At 38.7% G+C, this 21,197-nt stretch overlaps 3 protein-coding genes across 3 annotated transcripts; 2 read left to right on the top strand and 1 right to left on the bottom strand.

Moving 5' to 3' along the window:
- Positions 1–1,370: 1,370 nt before the first annotated feature.
- On the bottom strand, positions 1,371–10,396 carry LOC122640240 (CDP-diacylglycerol--glycerol-3-phosphate 3-phosphatidyltransferase 1, chloroplastic). Its single transcript, XM_043833388.1, has 8 exons — positions 9,735–10,396; positions 8,705–8,771; positions 8,510–8,584; positions 8,327–8,378; positions 8,148–8,233; positions 7,924–7,998; positions 2,047–2,141; positions 1,371–1,946 (listed from the first exon to the last, which is right to left on the bottom strand). The coding sequence occupies exons 1-8, from the start codon at positions 10,280–10,282 to the stop codon at positions 1,835–1,837; spliced, it is 1,110 nt and encodes a 369-aa protein (XP_043689323.1). The 5' UTR covers positions 10,283–10,396; the 3' UTR covers positions 1,371–1,834.
- Positions 10,397–13,358: 2,962 nt separating this feature from the next.
- On the top strand, positions 13,359–16,708 carry LOC122640314 (probable serine/threonine-protein kinase PBL23). The gene is made up of 5 exons (XM_043833472.1): positions 13,359–13,494; positions 14,169–14,347; positions 14,451–14,640; positions 15,062–15,453; positions 16,420–16,708. Exons 1-5 carry the CDS (start codon positions 13,359–13,361, stop codon positions 16,624–16,626), a joined length of 1,104 nt encoding a protein of 367 aa, XP_043689407.1. The 3' UTR covers positions 16,627–16,708.
- Positions 16,709–19,794: 3,086 nt separating this feature from the next.
- Positions 19,795–20,967, top strand: LOC122639510. Its single transcript, XM_043832377.1, has 2 exons — positions 19,795–19,936; positions 20,312–20,967. Exon 2 carries the CDS (start codon positions 20,341–20,343, stop codon positions 20,815–20,817), a length of 477 nt encoding a protein of 158 aa, XP_043688312.1. The 5' UTR covers positions 19,795–19,936; positions 20,312–20,340; the 3' UTR covers positions 20,818–20,967.
- Positions 20,968–21,197: the final 230 nt, after the last annotated feature.

Raw genomic sequence — 21,197 nt, forward strand, 5'->3', positions numbered from 1 at the left:
TTGAAAACCTTGGACCAACATCACCTTTTTGGGGAATGCTATTTTGAGTGCCCACAAGGAACTTCATGAAATTGTACCCATATATCAATGTATTTGAAATCCCAAGATCTATCAGCACCCACCTGCATCTTAGAAACCTCCACCTCTCTCAAGCATTTCATGTTGCCACTAGAGCATTATTACAAGTTACTACAACGCCATCTTCAAACTCGTCCTCTGCCACAAGCTCGTCTTCGTCGTCTTCTTCATCTTCGTTTGGATGACTTCCAATGGTCATGATGATTGGCTCACAAGAAAGAGAGAAACAAACATTCATGAGGAGAGAAACAACAATCGTGAGGAGAGAAAAAAAACTCAAATACACACAAAAGGTCTTTTAGTCAGGTGTAATGCTATTGTGACAATTGAGGAATTTCTCCAAGCACATTAGTGGTCACGACTTTGGAATTTTAACGGGCTGTCCTTAGAGTGAAAGGCACGTTCACATCTTCTTAACCCAAAATAGCTGAGGAAAGAAAGTTCCTTATGTAGCTGTTAGATCAGAGTCGGGTTGGGCTAAACTTTATAAAACCCTAGCCCAACCCTAAGTCCCCTTGACTCAGGGCCTGAAAAATACAACCTTGACCTGCCCTCAGGGTCGGGTTAGGCTGACCCTGATTGGCCCTGATTATGGGGAGGGAGAAGGAAATGCATGGACTAGAATGGGCGAAGGAGAAAACTATCGATTTTACTTAAAATAATACTATAATAATAAAATGCATTATATCATTTATTATCTTCATATATAATAAATTATATAACAAAATATGAGTGAAGTTTAAAGTATATAATATATATATATTATATCAACAGATATTTTATAGTATAACTTAAAATAGGGTCGGATCGGGCCGGGCTAGGCTTGGCAGAAGGCCTCAACCCTGACTCAAGGTCAGAAATTTCAAGCCCTGACCCGTCCTCAGGGCCAAATATCTCAGCCTAGACCCTATTCGGGCTCAGGGCGGGTTCAGGCCGACAGGGCCAAACTTGCACCCCTAGTTCAAATCCCCCCTCGCCCACAAAATTCCCCTGCAATAAAATTTTCAGCTAAAGTAAACCAGGTCAGAAGGGTTGCAATAGATCGGTTTCAGCAATAGTGGACCTGCAACAAAGGTAGGTAGGTGGCTCGACTGATAATTTTGTTTAGAACAATATGTTAGTAGACACTAATCCACATCCATAGCCAACTAAACTAAAGCAACTTACATTTACCCTTCTTTCTTATGCACCTCATCAGAAATGGACTACAACCAAAGCCTGTAGAAGAAAAGGTTGAAAATCACTGCCTTATAGTGGCAGTCGGGTCATCATTTTAGAGTTTGGATCGCTTGGGCTGAAAGAATTCATGTTATAATATGAAACAAAAGGTTCTTACAGATTGCCAAGAACTTTTGACATCAAAATTTTCACAAGATACATGAGTAAATTTCAGTTTTACAAGTGTTCACCTTGTTCTGTGAGAATACTCAGATTATTGCCTGCCAATTCGGCTCCTAACTTCCTTATTTGTGAGATTCAAGTTATAGCTCCCTTGAACATGGCTTTCTCCCATGGTCCAATCACAACCAATGATGAAGAGATTATAAACCACCCTGTAGTCATTGGGCTTGCAGCTTTCTTTGAGAAGCTCACATACTTCTAATCTCTCTCTCTCTCCCTCTGGTAAGTGTTTGTCAGTTAGTAGCAGCATAAATGCCAAATCCAAAATACCCCACTTTAGGTTCCTTGAACTCAAGAGTAGCATTTCAACTCCGGTGGTTTCTTTGTGAAGGTCAGTAGTAGACTGAATTTCATATTACTGCGATTTGCTCAGGGAGGATCCTCTACCAGCTAATACTGACCCAGTTCTCAGGTGTTGTACTCCATATGCCACTGTGGATGCTACTGTAGTTGAAGCTACCAACCAACTGTTCACCATTTTAATAATCAAGGTGGTTATTTTCTTGAGGTTTTCATCATCTTGAACATGGTAAGAGCATAGTAAGATGAATGCGGATCTGGAATTACCTCAGGTACACAATGTATGGCTGAGTTTCTTCGGTGCCAAATTCAGGTTGAAGAAGAGCAGCAGCTACCAAGACCAATTGGAATACTGTATTTACCTGTCACAGAATACACTCTGATGAGAAACTGTACGCACTCACATTGCTTGCTAACAACCATAGTAATTGGCTGAGTCAACCCAGAGGTTCCAGTGCCTAGTCAACAGAAAAATTTCTACATGCCAGGGAATAGAGATGGCCACCAGAAATTAGTGAAGCCTGCCCCATACACATGACCATGGCCATTCCATTTATAATCAGACAGGTTCGGGAGACCCACCTAAAAGGACACAATATAAATAAATAATGAATAAATTTTAAGGCAAAAAAGGTGGCGGAAAGGCTGTCATGGCTTGGCGCAACGATGAACGACACATCCAATTTGAGCCATGCGGCAGATGACAGGAATTTTCAACAGTGTGGAGAGGGTAAATCCTGGATTAGCCACATGTAAATTATGGTGGTCAAATTCAATTGTACTGCCCTCTTGTATTGGACTTTTCCCCTTTTATAGCTCTTTCCTTTGATATTTTTCACCTTGTATAAAATTCAGATTGGGAAAGGCAGATAGGAGACTGTTGGCCTACCTGTGCAAGAAATTTGGGTGCCATGTGGCAGTTATAAAGTGGGCCATTGTACCAAGCTGTTGCACTACCCCTTATAACTCCAATTATTCTTATCTTATCATTATAACACTATGGTATCAGGCAATTGAGCATGTTCAAGCTAGAGCTGAAGGGGAACATAAGTCAATTAGTCAGGAGTTGATACCTGAGCCCAGCCATATAAAAATTGGGGTATCAGGCTGTGACAATATCAGAATCGAAAACCAATAACCTCAGTCAAGAGAAGAGAGAGAGAAATTAAGGAACAAGAGAGGAGACTGCTAGAGGCAATTAACAGTCAATGGTTGTAGTCTCCCCTCCATATCATTATATAAGAATCAGGTTACATATAGTTTCCTAATTAAACTAGGAAAGTAAATCAGTAGCCCAATCTACAAACAAAGTATTCTAATTTAATAAGGAAACAACTAAAGAGATAATAAATCAACACCTAAACAATCTAGGACACATCAATAACGATCCACGATAGAGGGACTCCCCCTATCGTGGTATACAATAACATAACCAATCCAACGGTAACACTCTCCCTCAAGCTGGAGTATACATATTAAAGGCTCCAGCTTGGACCAACAACAACAGATATTAAAGGCAGCACCAGTTTTGAATAACAGTTGTATACGCTAGTGAGCATGGAGAGAACTTCATTCAGGTAACAATATCAACTCAAGCACACAAATCATCAGCAGCATCAGTTATATAATAATCTTTGGGTCGAACAAAAAACCAATCGGCAATGAGCAAAAAAGGCGATAGTGAACTGTGAACACAAACCACAATCCATAATATCATAGTTCACAAAGAAGGCCAGCAGTAGGTGGTGAACTTCTCAAAGAAAGATAAAAGTACAGCATCCAATGGCTACATCAAAAGCCCTTCTCAAGGAAGACAGGTAGTAAGTCGTATTCTACTCAAACAAAAGCAGATATTGAGCCCCAAACAGAGGTTTCAGATAAAAACTCCAATGATAAATAGGCAATATAGGTTAGTGCGAACCAGATAGGTAGTATACTAAGTAAAGGTTACTGCGGACCAAATGGGCAATATAAGTTATCGCGAACCAGATAGGCAGTATAGGTTACTGGGGATCAAACAACATCAGGTTGCTATATACCAAATAAATATGAATTGTTGTTGAATAACATCTTCACAGATAAAATTGTTGTTGAGGATACGAACAAATAAATAATTATAATCTTTAGATAAAAGGGTCCTGAGTTAATGACTTAAGCAGATAAGAGAATAACAATCTTCAATGGCAGATAAGAGAGTAATAATCTTCAATCTCCCCATCATGTGTAGCATTACACGTGGACAAATAATGACCACCAATAATCAAAATCTCAAAGGATGAGCATCACAAAAAATCCAATAATCAAGAGTAACGCTACAACAAAATCCCAATAAAATAATCTCCAATTCACCCCTTCATGGTAGAAATAATCTCCATGCAAGTAAGATCCCGATAATTTCCAATCTCCAACCAGCACAAGTGCCAATCTTAAAAAATTGGAACCCCAAATTGATATGATTAGGGTCCACCAAATAATCCATGCAATCCCAGTTTGAAACCCAATTATTAGCCACACTTCTAGAACCACTCAAGTAAATATGCCAAAGAATGCAATATGGGTTCCAAAACCTAGTTCAGATCGCTTATGGGCCCACTCAATCAACAAATTAGCTCAAACTTCAGAATCAATGGCAATATTTTAATAACTCAAATTTTTTCAAGGGTTAACAGTTAAGATAAGGAGGCAAGGATATGGAAAGGATTTATAATTATTGATCAGGGGCAGACTTGAAAGAAAATTAAAAGTTAGGAAATGAGTTGATTAGATGGAAAAGGAGGGTTAAAGATGGAAACTAAAGAAATAGTAAATTATGACACATGGGAATGCTACATATGATCGGTGTTGCAGGGGTAATTTAGGTAACAAAAAGAAAAATAAAGGAGGACCGTAACCTCGCTCGCAAATCAAGGCGGAAAACGAGTAGCAGCATATCACAGCAGACATTAGCAAGAGAAACCTTGACCAAGAGATTGCATAACAGGTACAATTGATATCCAGATCAGCAGTAGTAGCCATTGACCAATCCTTCGAACCAGGAAATAGCAGAACCATAGCAGCGGCAGACAGAGGCGTCCAGCATCTCCTCCTTGAGGTTGACTATAGCAACGATACCAGGGAAGGACTTGATAGAATAGTGGACCAAGGCAGGGCTTCAAAGTCGAAAAGAGACACCATCGATTTCAGCAATCAAAGATAAAAAATCACAGCAGTAGCACGGCAAGAGCCCTCAGCAGTAAATCGAACCAATTAAACAACAAACGACAGTAAGCAGAAACCCTTCTTGTTTTTCTTCTTCATGGAAACAACAGAAACCCTTTTTTCAGATTTGCAGAGAACACGATGCAGTTTTTTTTTTTTTAACAGCAGCAGTAACTTCACAGGACACCCTATTTAATTTATTTTTTTTCCTTCTTCATCGCTCCGATACCATGTGACAATATCTGAATCGAAAACCAGTAACCTCAGTTAAGTGAAGGGAGAGAGAAATTAAGGAAGAAGAGAGGAGACTGCTAGAGGAAAGTAACAGTCGATGGTTGTAGTCTCCTCTCCCATATCATTATATAAGAATCAGGTTACATATAGTTTCCTAATCAAACTAGGAAAGTAATCAGTAGCCTAATCTAGAAACAAAGTATTCTAATCTAATAAGGAAACAAATAAAGAGATAATAAATCAACACCTACGCAATCTAGAATACTACCGCTGGGCCATATCAATAATGATCAACAATAGAAGGACTCCCCCTATCGTGGTATAAAATAACATAACCAATCCAACGGTTTAACACAGGCCACATGCAATAGCATCCCATTAATCAATTGAGCTATCTACAAGCAGGTTAGGTAGGCTAAGCTAAGAATTCCTACCATTTTCAAACAATGACCTAACAAGTTCTAGACTAGTTCACCCCAACTAAGCTTCCATGAAATAACTTCCATGCCTTACAGATTAAGATACAAATGGTGAACCCTAAACATTTTTTAAACCATATATACAAGAAGATTTTCTCCTGATTTGTCCTCTCTTCCTTCTAGCTGTAACAACGCTTTTCTTTGGCCAGTTATCTCTTTATTATCATCTTTTATTTCATTCTCTTGCCATATTTAATTTCTGAACGGTTAGAACTTAGAGCATATTGCCAGGCAATAGGCCTTGGTAAGACTCATTTTTTACCCATCTTTGTCATAGAGCGTGTACGCATTTGGTACTTCTTATGAAGTCTTTTTTTATGCTCCCTTTTCTTTTCTTTAGAAGTTAGCAACTGTTGGTATAATCAGCATATATGTCACATACTAAGAATCTTAGTTTCTTTTATTTCTTCAATCTGTTGGATAGGCTGGGATTCTAACTGGAAGGACACTGTAGAAGGGACCAAAAGTCAGTGCATTTCACATGCCAAAAAGGGAGGAAGAAATTTTTTAACTTCCAAAAGAGGCAGATTTGAATCCTGGAGCAATTGGGTTATGGCATAGCAGAGTTGCAGGCTCATCGTGTGAAACTTAAACTCTGAATTGTCCAGTTACACCTTTTTGTATCCTTTTTCTTCTTTCTTTTTTCTTTGTGGAGGGGATTGTATCACCATTCTTGATGATTTATATTTTTTTCCCCTACGTTGGTAAAAATATACCATGACAATTTGTGGTGTTAATCTTAGTTATAAAATCTGTTTTGACCTGGCCAAAAAAGCTTAGACAACTCACTTTGCCAGCCAAAACAAAGCATTTTACTCCCTGAAATTATGAGTTCCAAAGCTTCACTGTTTTTGCCTGCTTTGGCCCATTTTCAATCGGTTTCGACCATTTCCTTTAATCCGGTGATCTCGACCGAAGTTTATACCCACCGCGGATCTGGAATCTTTAGATCTTGAAATCAAACCTCAGGAAATAGAGTTAGCGATTAAAGGAACAATCTTTGAAATTTTGCCCCAATCCATTCTCGTCTAGACAAAGGAGAGAAAAGGTGGTGTCTAGAATACGAAGGCGCCAATGGATCTGATATTTTTTGGAGAGCTCGATGAAGATGAGAAGATCTAGATGAAGAAAATGGGAGAACTAGAAGCCTAAGGAAGGAGGGGAGAGGATATCTTTGCAGAAGGGGTGTTGGATTGTAGTTGCAGATGTGAGGTGAAACGTGACAAAGGTAAAGCAAGCAAAAACAGTGGCAATAACATCTACATTGGTGACGCTTGCTCTGTTTGCCAAAATATATGGCAAAGTTCAGCGAGGAGATGTGAACCACTTGACAATGTTCGTTCATAAGTTTGCCAGAATGCTCTCTCCCACTCCCACTCCCTCTCAAGCCCTCTGTTTCTATTTCTTTCTTATCTCCTCAATGTGCTTGGCATGTCATGAACACTCCAAGAGAAACTAATAGTCAAGACAAAAGAAGTACGAGGTATTCCACCCCCCTCTTTTTGGGTTAAGATGTGGCATGTCCTGTTTCAAAGTGGGCTCCTAATCACATGGAAAGGCTAATCACTCAGTTTGAATCATGATAACTTATTAGTTTTTTTTTCGATACTAAACTGTGGTCACTATCTTTAGCATGGAATGCTTTAACTGTAATTTTTTTTTTTTAACTTTAACTGAAATGTCAACAATTTAAGGTGGTCATGTTATTTGAGATTTTTTATATCCTAAGTTAACTTTCTAAAGTTTTGATCCAAGTAATAATGCTATATTCAATATAAGGTCTAAACTTATCATAATTTTAATTATTATTATAAAAAAATTTCACCAAAAATTTCATCAAAGAAACCAAAATGTGGAATAGTTTTATTTTTCCATCAAACTGAAGCAACCACAGAAAAAAATATATATATATATTTAACTAAGGTGTTAACACTTTATATCATGCCTTTTAGTGGTTAATCTTTTTAGGGGATGCACTATGAACCATCCCATGAAAAAATATTCTCATTAGGCCTAGACTTGTATTTCTGATGTTCGATACTCCTCTTTACTGTTTCTAAAAATCAAATCAGAGGACAGCTCAACCTTTTAGTCCACTAACCCTGTTATGGCCAAGACAAAGCCACAAACACACAATACACAGAATGAACAACAAATGTAGTCTCATAATTTACATTCTGTGCTGAATGGCGAGGCTCTAATGAAAGAAAAGGCTGGAGGAAAGGAAGATTACCTTGCTGAGGAAGAGGGGTTCTACTTTCTCTCGATGGGTTCCATCAAGGTTGATGAAATCGGACCAACTTCTCCACTGATACAAGAAAAAGAACAGGAATAGATACATCAGAAAATTCTCTGGAATTCAGCCAAAATCAGGTCCTTACATGACCAATTAAGAGGAGGGGGGAGGGGAAAGAAGAAGAAAAAAACTAGATTCCATCATAATTAACACTAGTCTACCTCCCAACCCAAGTTACTAGCTCTTTTATAAACTGCACCACTGATTAGTCCGACATCTCGAAGTACAACAAGTCCCACAAGTGCAGCTTTACAATAAAAGAAAACTATGTCAGATTGATCTCAATTACCTAGCATAGAGGAGACTGGGAGAGACAAATGAATAAATCAATAATACTTACAATGGAGAAGATCGTTCTTCACCATGGCTAAAGCAACACAGCCAATAAGAACCTACACATGCAGGACACAAAATTTTAAGCCAAAATGAGTTATTGGTGATATTCGAAAGAAAAAGCAGCTCAACCTGTTGCTACATAAAATGGTCAATGCCACCAACTTCAGCAAGGAGTTTAAAATGTTACCTTGTCAGCAAGGGGATCAAGATATGATCCAACCACTGAATTTATGCCCATCTTCCTAGCCACGTAGCCATCTAGCTACAAAAAAGATAAGAAACCTCAAAATTCAAAGTAAAATATGCTTTACCGATCAAAAAACCATGGGGAGGGGGGAATCTCATGTATACTTTGAGTGAAGAACAAATGAGGAGTCTATACCCAGTCAGTTGCTCCAGATATCGCCAACCCCACGAATGCAGAAAGATACCACTCATTTATGATCATCCTGCATCACAAACTAGTTAATAAGATTTCCACTACAAGGAGAGGAAATCCAACATCAAGTAAAAATGCTACTCGTGTTATTTGTTTGTGTAGAGATTATATCTAGTTCCGGGAACTTCGAAAACCCTGGGTATTCTTCATAGAAAGCATTATATTAAAAACATACATCAGCATTTATTTATTCCTTTTTCCCGGATAATTATATATTTATAACTTTTGCTTTTTCAAAAACGCAACTGCTGTACGTATATGGACATATGACATGCTCCATACAAGATCAAACATCTATTAACTTATCCAAGATCACCATATAACCATACCTCTAAAAAAATTTACAACACGTCCGGTTATGGTAACATTACAATTGCCTTTAACTGCAAATAGATTACAACTTGTCCGGTTATGCTAACATTACAGTTTCGTTCAACTGCAAATCAAAGTGTTTCTAGAACCATGATCGTTTCATCTTGCATGTTGCTCAGCAAGAAAGAACCTGCGATTGGGCAGAAACATTGGTATGCAAAAACTCAATAAAAAAAAAAAAAGGGAATGCAATGACTGATCACAAATGGAAAGCAAAATTCATGAAGAATGACAAGATACTCTGGGAATGAAACGAAAATTAGTCAAGTGTCATAAAGTAGTGATTGGTGAAACTTATATTAATAAGTAACTAGTAACTAATAAACTCCCAAATCAAGATAAGAAACTAAACGCCACGAGTTTTAATAAATTCCCATTTCTTATTACCTGCGCCATCTGATTATTCTTTGCGACAATTATCAAAACAATATAGAAAACAGAACCATAATTGCCCCCTAATGATTTCATTACTATAGCTATTTCAGACATTCAAAGGGATATGAGCTTATATGTTGTAAGGAATAATCTCTTCTCTATTTTTTTTTTTAAAGGTAATAAGAACATACAAATTGAAATTTGCGCGCACGGAGAGAGAGCATACCATCCAAGCAAAGGACCAGAAACTAATCGACTTAATGAAATCAAATTCGGCAAATTAACAAAATTCTCAGCAGAAGTGTCACGAACACCACCGATGTCATGTCCCTTGAACAATAACTTCTGATCAATCTCATTAACCAATCTTGGGAAGGATGCGGTCGAACCAAACCCTAGTTTAATAGGAAAACTCCTTCTTTCAAGCAGATTCAAAGAATCCGCTTTTGACATAACGATTTTTCCATGAAGATACAAGGGAGTGGCAGACTGCAAAAGCTTCCATGGGGGAGAAGATAGAAACAAAGGTCCCGGACACGGAATCCATTTGTAGAACGGTGAGAGAAACCTCGAGTGAGATGATGAAGTAAGACGAAAGGCAAGTGAAAAAGGATGCGCCGAAACAGTAAATGCTGGGGAGGAAGGAGGGCAAAAGAAGATCGACGACAGAGGAGGAAACGGAGAAGGAAATGGAGTAGAAGAGGCGCAGATATTCAAGAACGACCTAGATTCCTTGTGTCTGAGGAGGGATTTCAGTGACCTGAAGAACGCCATTAACGTTGCATTTTCTCGGAGCTGTAATAGTTACAAGGAAATCAGAAACGTCGCATTAGGTTTTGCGGTGGTTTTAGTCGTCACAGTAAGAGAATTGTAGTCAGCGATGTAGCATCGACACGTGTGTTGAAAGTTGAGACTAAGAAATAGAGCTTAAGCCGCGGTTTTGGAAACCCGGATCCGAGTCAAATACCATTCGTTTGGATCAGGATCGGTCTCAGACGATTCGGATCCGGCCGATCCCAATTTGGAAATCTGGGTCAAGAATTAAAGACGTCAAGTAGTATCTATTGGATCAGAATCTTTTTATCTTAGAGAACAAGAGAATGTAGATTCTTGGTAAGAACCATTGGATTTGAATCTTTTAGTTTGGCATCTAGGGTCAAGTATTCACGCTAATGCACAATGACAACATAAGAGGTTAGTATTGTAATTTCCCCCCTATCCCAATTCCCAATTGGGCAGTCTTATCCTCTTTATTTTATTACATCTCACCAACTTTTGCCTTTTCTAAGGCTAAACATTCCCATGATCTATCTCTAGGTTTAAAGGTTTAGAATCGGGTTTCGGGATCCCGGCTCACGGATCACGGATCACGGATCAGTCCGGACGGATATGAATTGGTCAAGATCGTGAACGAATCGTCAAAATCAGCTCAAGGTTGCCTTAACTGCAGATTTTGAAACCATCAGAATTTGGATTGGCCTCCGCTGATTCGAAAATGACCGATCTGATCAGGGTTTGAGTTATTGGTATTGAATTGCCTCCGATATTGTACGGTTTTGAAGGTGATCTATATTGATACTTAGTCAATACTATATTGAAATGATACGGACTAGGGTTAAAATAATAAATTTAAAAAAAAAACATCTCATTTTTTAAGAAAAATCAAGGGTAATTTGTTCGACCGATCCATATCGATATCAATCAGTTTTGAAAAAGATCGATAACTAATCCAATACCATGCACTAAAACCATGATGTCATCCCATACCCATTTTTACTACCCTGTCTATATTGACCTTTTGCCAAATCTCACATCCAAAATCAACCATTTTTTATTTTGGGTAAAATCCAAAAATCAATGATTTTACAATGCAATTTCCCTTCCCAATCCATCATTTTACACCTTTTTGTGAAAAGGCTTCATGGTCATATCTGTTTGTTTGTTTCGATATAAAATGGTGAAAATATAAAACTTAAATGTAAAATATAAACAAATACATTGAAACAAACGGGTTGATCTTGTAATTTGTAGTTTTGGTTCCATCTTGACCATATGGTCACTATGCTTGAACTTGCACTTGTATTTTAAATGACTATCCAACCATTATTCAAGTGTTAATATTACCATGTGTAAAAATGTGATTGGATATTCATAGAGGGATGAGGGGTGATATGGATGACAAATCCATGAATTTGAACACGGACAAAACTACCACCTGACAAATATGGAGAAAAGTTCTCTATTTGGGGGGGGGGGGGGGGGGGAGTGTCCTACCCACACCTAGACACATAGAGGGAACGAAGACACATAGAGGGAACGAAATGAGCCCCCACCCCCATAATGTCAATGCATGTATTCATTGGTCCTGCACGTGTAGGGGCTATGCTCTCCCACAGAGAACATCGACCCGACAAATTTTTAGGGTCATGTAAGGAATCTTAAGTGTTTATGACATATGCAGTCCTTTGGAGTAAAAAAAGAGAAGGCAAAAGTTTTCATACACGGCTTGCATGGAGGCCAGTTAGATGGGCATAAATGCTCATTCAAAATGACCAAAAACACCCCCGCCCCCTATGGGACCATGTCAATAGGAGGAATCTCCCATGTACGAGTCTTGTCATCAAAAGAATATAACTGGGGTTGAGAGGGAAGATTCCCTGAGCCTTACATTCTTTCTTCTCTCTTATCTTTCTCTTCCTTACATAATATGACCACCTTGCCTTCCTATCAGCAAAACATTTTGTCGTGCACTCCTCTATGTTGTTTACTCAGAGAACCCTCCCCTTACAGATTGGCTTGATCGGGCCAATTCAGACTATTTTGCTCCTCAAAATACCAATACCTTGGTTTTCCTTGGATAATTTACTCTCCGTTGTAATGATACCACCGTTATAGTATCAATCATGGCTAATACCAATATGAATCGACCACTACCTTTGATATCGATATAGATCAACCATATCAGGATGGATCAAACCATTTTTTCCTTCAAAGTACCAATGCCTTTTTTTTTGGGGGGGGGGACAATTTTACTTTCCATTGGTCATGACCGATACCAATATTATCCTTCAATAACCATACCGATACCTAAAACGTGATGGTTTAGTGGGTTGAACTCGAACCCTAGACTGGCCTTTGATCAATCATTGTGTCATCATGAATTTTCTTTTCTTTTCTTAACATTCAAACATAGCCTTAGTGTGTACGTAAGGAGGTTGAATTGCGTTGACCACTAACCGCAATCCGCACTAGGAGAATGGAATAAAGGACAGTATAGAGTGGGAAGTTTGAAAATCTGTTAATCTTGAAAAGGGCGGGGAGGTAAAAGGAATAGTCAAGAAACAGGTAATTGAAACTTTGACTGTCGTCCGCGTCTGTTTTTTATTCTAGACCCGATTCTCTTGGTTCTCTCTGTCTTTCTGTCTTCTCCCTCACAACATAAGTCGAAACGATAACTAAATTTAGCAAAGACTAATCCGTCAAAGCCCTTTTCCCCTGATTCTATGGGGATTGGGGCTGAAGGGTTTGAGAAATTTGACTAAAAGGGTTACATATGGCTTATTGCTTTTCAGAAACCAGGAAACATTTTCTCTGCTCTGGAGTTGGAAGTTTTTTGGTTTCTCGGCACTTTCAAGCCACATTACAGACAGTGATTAATTTTTCTGATCTATCTATCTCTTTCTTCTCTGGGTTTGTCTTGATTTATTCTATCCTCTCAGCATGGGTCTAGATTTCTCATGGTGATGCTTGTTCCCTTGTGGTAATGCATAAAAGAAATCTTAGTTTGCAAGAAAAAGAACAGGGGTTTCCAATGATTGTTCAAGCCCGAGAGTCATTGAAGTGGAGGACCATGGGGCGGTGTGAGATGAGATGCCTTCCTTTTTGTAAGTCCGAATGCAAATGGAGCCCATTGAAGAAGGGCAGCAAGGAATTCAAAGATGGGGCTTCGTTAGCCTCATTTGTCAAACATATCACCCTCAAGTCTGGTAGGGTTCTGTTTCGACATCAATCTCTTTTGAGTTAATATATTTTTATTTGAATTCAAAATGGGCGCTTTTTATACTATCTGAAAGCTCGATTTCCCTTTACCATCAAGATGGTATAATTTTTATTGTTTAAAGTCTTTACAGTAGCAGCTGCACTCATATTGTTTGATGTTTTGATTGAGTAGGCCAAACTTCCATACCACTTAATCAGTGGTATGAGACTGGCTCCATTCCTCAAATCATTCCTAAAGAAGAAAGTACAATGAAAACAAACTATGATTCTAGTTGTTCTTGAGATTGCTATTGATTTTTCTTGCTTCTTAGATGAGTTTCAAACTTAGACCACCATTTGAAATTTGAGTTAAGAGCTTCTCGTATAAACATTTGCAGAAATTAGCCATTCATTTATGTCCTCAGTTGCTGTTCTTTGTGTCTTGACATTCGTAGTTTTTACATCTAAGTACTTAGCAGGGGCCCTTTATGAAACCCAGTTATAAGGCAGAATTGTTTGAATATCTCCATTATCTCAAGTTAATGTCAGTAGTGATTTTGTACACATTGTCCCATAGAGAAGTTTAAATTTTATTGCTTGGCTATACTGCTACCCATATTTCTTTTTTTTTTATGAGACACCTTATGCATTAATAGCGCTTACGAGTAATTTTTCTGTGCAGAAAGCACGAGGGAAAAGATAGCTGAAGAGATACTGAAAATGGGAAAAGAGAATATTGCTGTTCAAACCTTCACATTTCGGGAGTTGTCAGTTGCAACTAAAAACTTCAAATCTGAATGTCTACTGGGAGAAGGTGGCTTCGGGAGAGTGTACAAGGGACTGATTGAGAGCACAAACCAAGTACTCTCTCTTCCTTTCTCTATCTCTCCTTTTCATTTCCTCCACATATAGAAAATCAAGGGCAATTATCTGGATTAGCTGAAGTAATGTTAACTTTGCTCAGGTTGTGGCTGTTAAGCAACTCGATCGGAATGGATTGCAAGGAACCAGAGAATTCCTAGTGGAAGTTTTGATGCTGGGTATTCTTCACCACCCAAACCTTGTGAAACTTGTTGGCTATTGTGCAGATGGCGATCAAAGGATTTTAGTGTATGAATACATGCCACTGGGATCTTTAGAAGATCACCTTCTTGGTATGATATATTTGCTTTATGTAATTTTCTGCAAGATGAGGATATCCTTTGCAACTTTCAATTGTATGAAAATCACCATTTTCATATTCTGAAGACATTCTGTTCACTCCTGAGAGACCACAAAATGTTACATGTGATGTAGATGCAAGGGGAAGGACAAACCCTTTGAAGAATCTCACTTGGAGATCTCCTTAGCCAAGGAAAAGAGTGACTTAATTCCACCTTAACCATCTCTAACACATAATTTATGTGTGTCCATATCAATAGGGAAAGACCACCATGCATTCCCATGTGCCATGTAGTTGGTTGGTCATCCTTTCTCTCAAAGACCCAATGGGCATATTGACTTTCCTCCTTTCTAGTATATCTCTTGGTGTAAGTTCTGAACAGTTATGATTATGAAGTTACTCTGGTGTTGCAGATTTACCTCCAAATAAGAAACCTTTGGATTGGAATACTAGGATAAAAATTGCTGCGGGTGCAGCCAAAGGTCTTGAATACTTGCATGACACAGCCAACCCCCCAGTGATTTATCGTGATTTCAAAGCATCTAACATACTGTTGGACGAGGATTTCAATCCAAAGCTCTCTGATTTTGGGCTTGCCAAGCTGGGTCCGACTGATGATGAAAGTCACGTGTCTACAAGAGTAATGGGAACCTATGGCTATTGTGCACCTGAGTATGCAATGACAGGTCAGCTGACAACAAAGTCCGACGTGTACAGTTTTGGAGTCGTGTTTCTGGAGATGATCACAGGAAGGAGAGCTATTGACCATGCAAGGCCTAAACGTGAACAGAATCTTGTTTCTTGGGTATGTCTCAACAATTTAATCCACAAACAATCATAACGGTCTTTTCTAAAACACCACTGCCAATAGTGATAATAACAATTCTACAAACTAATAATTGAATTTAATCAAATACGCATACCTCCTTAAAGAAGTTTGTATACATCGATTCCACATGATGTTTATTTTTGAAGTTTCTCTTTATAGGCTATCATAATCCATTGTCTTGTGTGATTGCTAGATGGACTTGTTTTAGATTGTCAAATATCAGTACATTGCTTGTATTGCTGCAAAACTAATTTTTCTTATGATAATGAATACTGCATTACATACGTACAATCACCAGTGTTTATGACATACTGTGTGGTGAAGCATTGTACTAATTGTTATTGGTGATCTAAGGTCCCTTGCTCCATAGAAATATATCACACTTCCCTCACGGACTTAGCTGAAAAACAGAAAACAAAAAAAAAGAGAAAGAAAATACAAGCTTACATTATGATCGTAGATCGTTAATGAGATTTACACCTGGCATGCTACTACAATTGGTGGATATGAATTGAGAGTGGTTGTTCATCTCCTATTATATACTGCATGTCATAATGCAAATGATATAGTTTTTAGCTACCATCCATATCTGAGAGTGCTGTTACCATAACATGGTTCAAAATCCAGCCATCACCATCCTGCTTACAGGTTACATGCCCTGGCTTTTGAATATAGGGTTTTTTTTCTTCTTTTATGCTTCTAGCCATCAAAATATATTGGATATATCAAATGTTACTGTCATGCTATGATGTTTTTTCTTGCAATCAATCTGTTTTGCAGAAGCCATCAGATTTGTTTCCCATTCAATTAGTTCTGCATTGACGAGTTCTCTCATTCCTTTTGATACTGAAGTGTCCTTATGCATTATATATTTCATGGTACAATTTTTTGAATCTATCTTCCGAATCATGGCTTAATATCAACTCTCATTCCTGTTTGCAGGCACAACCACTGTTTAGGGATAAAACGAAATTTACATTTATGGCTGACCCACTGCTTGAAGGAAAGTACCCCTTAAAGGGTCTATACCAAGCTCTTGCGATTGCAGCAATGTGTCTCCAGGAGGAAGCTAGCACCCGGCCTCTGATCAGAGATGTCGTAACTGCTCTTGAGTATCTGTCTCTACCAAAAAATGAAGACAGGCAATAAAAATACTCTGAATTCATTTTCTATTGATAGAGATAGAGTTTAAGATGCTAGATAGCATAGTGATGTGGACAGAGGAGAAGAAAGTATTAGTATAGTCCATGGACTGTATCTTTGTTGCACAATAACAAATGGAATTGCAGTTAAGCAGCAACATCAATCAAAACTCGTAAACCTTTTGGAGAGGATGATGCTCTTATCTCTCTCTCTCTCTCCATACATGAGTTCTGTACATAGTGAAGATACATGGTTTTGGAGGTCACATTTTGAAAACTAATGGAGCAACAGTTGATGTAAATATGCTTATATGCAGTTTAACATGTGACAGTTGGCTTAAAGCCGCTAAATTACATCATTATGTACTCAATGACGAACTACCATATTGGAGGACATATGATGGAACTGGGTTTCATAGGCCTCTTATCTCACCTTTGGAATGAATGGAGAGGATGGGATGCAAAAAGTGCTTGTGATTGCCTTTTATTCGAAAATTCAGTTTGTATAGAGCCTTATCTCTCCATCTGTTATGGTATGAATGAACTATAAAACCAATCAACCAGACCCAAAACTGCAGGTGATCATAAATATCCATTTTATGGACTTTGTTGGAGGTTTGTTGCTGGAAAGTTCAATGTGATTTAAATCCATGGACAAGATCTAAGGGCTAGGCTCCATCTACTTTTGTTCGGTGATCATTGGATGCAAATACCAAGATTCATAATATATGGATATTGTTCCACAATAACATGGAAAGCTGGCATTGCCTTGGCAAAACATTATGATGATGATGTTGTTTATGATACAATCACTCACAACCCTTTTTTAGTTTTATTTGGATAAGTAGGCCCTGAGGAGAATTGAACTCATGACCTCTTATTTGTGAGGTTTTGAGCTACCCTCACTTCCTTTTGGGGTCCAATTCAGTGAATTTTTCGGGTCTAAACCTTTTTAACCTGGCCGGAGAAGGGTGCCATTGATCAACTCTGTTCCAGACAATGCAAGCTTTGAAACCAGGCCACACAATATAAGGTCAGGCCATGCCTGTCCAGGCCAGTAACCAGTAACATCTTCCACATACAAACCCTAGAGTCCTCTCTTCTATGTTTGATATGCATCTCTGAATATATTCTGGGTCTAAAATGTATTCTGAAGTGAGAAAATAGAGAAAAATCGGGTTTCATATACCTCTAGACCCATAAGCTATTCCAAGAATGCATACCAAACGCAGCCCCAAGTCTCCCCCCTCCACCCCCCACTCTTTAATTCTAAGGTTGAAATATATCCTTCTTATTTGGAGAAAACTGCAAACTAAACTTGGTACAGTTTACTGAGAAAACCCTTGCCAATTAGAAATTAATTAATTGTTTCAGTTTATAGTTGCAACTATGAGGAGGGCGGGCCTTGGTGCAATAGTACCCCGCAGTGACGGGAGCGTCGTGCAAGTGGGTACGCCCTTTTTATAGTTGCAACTATGAGAGCCACCCTACAAAATTTAGAAACAGTAAAATAATGACTACATGCCAACCACTATTAGAGCTCTAACAAATTAGATATTATGATAATGAAGGAAGCTCAATAAAAAAAACTGTATGTATCATATGATCTATAAGATAAGAGGGTACTCCATATAATCTTTGGCCTGCCTTCTGCATGACTCAAATGCATCCACGAAGTGACTTGGAAAAGATGATGCTTCTAATGGCCATTGTGGCTATACTTCTAGGCGAAGTTACGGCTTAAGATTTGCCTCGTACTACCTTAGCTCCAACTAATGGGAAACTTAATCTGTGATTGACCATATCCCTTCCATGATTTTGATGTATCATTCTTTGGAAGATTGTTCTCTTTTTTTTTGTTTGGATAAACTCCCACTACACATATTAGAGTATGGTAGTGTGTTTTACATGGAGGAGTGGACAAAAGGGGCAACTTTTGGGAGATCCCTAGGTCCTTTTAGGTAGCTGATCGACCACCCAAATGATGGACCCTATCTCTTTTCCTCGCATTTGCTAGTGAAGAGAACAAAAGGTAATTGTTGATAGGAAAAAAAATAAAAATCAGCAAAAGACTAAGTTTCCCTTCACCTACAGTGAAAAAGGTATTCCCCCTTCATCAAAAAAAGGGTGTGCCCAGTGCATAAGGCTCCCGTCACTATGGGGTATGGGGAGGGTCATAATGTATGTAGTCTTACCCCTACTTTTGCAAAGAGGCTGTTTCCAAATTCGAACCCGTAATTAATTGGTCACATTCACCAATATTCATTTTTATTGCACTTGGATATGGATTCATGGGTGTTTCCTTTACCCATGATGAAGGAAAATTTTCTCCATTAGCAAAAGTCCTTAACGATGAAAATTTTTCTTTTAGCCAGAGTCAAAAAATCTCATCAACCACAATAAAAAGGTGGGGGATGAAGAGATTATTAATTCACTCTTGGTGAAGACAAACTTGGGTCCGACACTCAAAACACAATTTTGTGAAAAAACTTTTGAGGCTCATTTAATGTGAAGGAGGAATTTCTTCTTTGATGGGTGTGGGTGCCTGGGGAATTAGGATGGGCATCAAAAACAATTGGGGGTAAAGGTATTAACCAATTCAAAATAATAGGAATGAAATAATAATGACCTAGATGAATGTATTTTCATTCACAACGGTGTATGAAAACTTTCCTCAAAGGATAAGGGTTAGAAAAACTAAAGTATCCAAGATGAGGAGAGCATCTCTTCATCTCCACTGTGATTGGACTCATAGGACGGTAGGGAGTTACTATTACAGGGAATGACTCTAGGCTTTTAGCCTTCTGGGACTTTTACCACTGACCAAGACGGCTTCATCTCTATGGTGTCTGCAACATTCCAACGCGCAGTTTCATTCTCCTTCCCCCCTTTTCTTAAGTACCCATGAAGTGCTAGAAATAAAGGGAGTTAGCGCAGGTAAGTGGGGGTTTGATGGAGTTGTTCTTAAACTGTCTAAGCTGATAAAGAAAAGTGCATGGAAAGTATTGGAAAGGGAGTAATGAGGCAATATTGAATGAAATTTCAGGAAAAGATAATCTAATTTACGTCATAAAATATGTTTTATTGATTATGTGAAGTCTATGAGCTACGTTTCAATCCCTTTGCTTACCAATTTTCTTCTTTCTATGTTTTCAGCTATAGTTTGTGAGGGATAACCTGTTCGTTCTTCCATATTTTCAGTGTTTTGGATGGTTGGCGGGAACCACACCATCTCCAGCATGCTAATGGTCCTCGTTGCAGTCTTGTTGGCTTTTGTAGTTTTCTTCAATTTAAACGAGGTTTAAGTCATTATACTGGTTCATCCACGGAAAAAGATGCTGTGGATATGTTTGATGAAAGAAAACCTCAATGGGCTCTTCAAGTGGAGATGGATAGAAGCAAGGCTTCAGGATTTTCAGGTCGGATGTTGCTTCATTACCCTGGTAGGAACAATTTCAGAGGAGAAAATTTGTCAGGGGGATTAGTCAACAGGAACAGTGCAGAGGAACAAAAGAAGCAGACTCCCAGACACCTTCATGATCGTCTAGCCAGGGAGGTGGAATTGACTAAACTTTCTAACCCAAGCAGCTGCAATGCTCTTGATACTGTGTGTCCGAGCATCGATGAGCTCAAGTCTATAAATCCATGGGTCATGGAAGCGGGAAGATTGAAAACAAATAGATTGGAAACTGGGCCATCCACGGAAAAAGATGCTGTGGATATGTTTGATGAAGGAAAACCTCAATGGGCTCTTCAAGTGGAGATGGATAGAAGCAAGGCTTCTGGTTTTTCAGCTCGGATGTTGCCTCATTACCCTGATAGGATCAATTTCAGAGGAGAAAAATTGTCAGGGGGATTAGTCAACAGGAAAAGTGTAGAGGAACAAAAGAAGCAGACTCGTAGACATCTTCATGAACGTTTAGCCAGGGAGGTGGAATTGACTAAAGTTTCTAACCCAAGCAGCTGCAATGCTCTTGATACTGTGTGTCTGAGCACCGATGAGCTCATGCCTATAAATCCATGGGTCACGGAAGTTGAAAGAGCAAAAACAAATAGATTGGAAGCTCATCAAAATATTGGTTATTGGAAGATGAAGCCAGAGCTTGAGATCCCAAAAGACCAAAGAGGTTTAAGAGATGAGAAGGTTGAGCATGACGAGTCAAATGATGGGATTTCCCATGATAAGTTAGAGTTGTAAGGAGGTCGTCCCTGTAGTTCAGGAGTAAATAATCTTAATGAAAAAGGGGATTTCCTTGGCTCATTCAACCAAGGGTCTGTCTCATATAACAGGCAAGCTCATGTACCCCTACCAAGATCCAGTAACTATGGAGAAACACGTTTGATGAAGGACATAGGCAAGTCAATTTTGAGGTTCCATTTGATTGATGAGGAGTGTGATTCACATTTGGCAGCTTCAAATGAACCAGGTAATAACAACATTGGGACAGAGAATCAAGACAAGTCCACACTGGATCACTTCAGATCAATTTTAGCCAAACACTTGGATTATAGTAAAGGGGGACCTTTTGATGGAGCTAGACCCATTGAAGCAACTGAAAGGGACTTATCCAGTGGGAA

Source organism: Telopea speciosissima, chromosome 9, assembly GCF_018873765.1.
Source record: "Telopea speciosissima isolate NSW1024214 ecotype Mountain lineage chromosome 9, Tspe_v1, whole genome shotgun sequence".
In the NCBI taxonomy this organism is placed as follows: Eukaryota; Viridiplantae; Streptophyta; class Magnoliopsida; order Proteales; family Proteaceae; genus Telopea; species Telopea speciosissima.

What these genes read in the sequence shown, in the direction of transcription:
- LOC122639510 (XM_043832377.1), top strand. Translation starts at nt 20,341, where the DNA reads ATGTTTGATGAAGGAAAACCTCAATGGGCTCTTCAAGTGGAGATGGAT.
- LOC122640314 (XM_043833472.1), top strand. Translation starts at nt 13,359, where the DNA reads ATGGGGCGGTGTGAGATGAGATGCCTTCCTTTTTGTAAGTCCGAATGC. An exon ending in TTTAGAAGATCACCTTCTTG is followed by an intron (nt 14,641 to 15,061) that starts GTATGATATATT and finishes CTGGTGTTGCAG; the next exon opens with ATTTACCTCCAAATAAGAAA. An exon ending in AACAGAATCTTGTTTCTTGG is followed by an intron (nt 15,454 to 16,419) that starts GTATGTCTCAAC and finishes TCCTGTTTGCAG; the next exon opens with GCACAACCACTGTTTAGGGA.
- LOC122640240 (XM_043833388.1), bottom strand. Translation starts at nt 10,282, where the DNA reads ATGGCGTTCTTCAGGTCACTGAAATCCCTCCTCAGACACAAGGAATCT. An exon ending in TTGATCCCCTTGCTGACAAG is followed by an intron (nt 8,379 to 8,509) that starts GTAACATTTTAA and finishes CTGCATGTGTAG; the next exon opens with GTTCTTATTGGCTGTGTTGC. An exon ending in GAAGAACGATCTTCTCCATT is followed by an intron (nt 8,234 to 8,326) that starts GTAAGTATTATT and finishes TTTATTGTAAAG; the next exon opens with CTGCACTTGTGGGACTTGTT.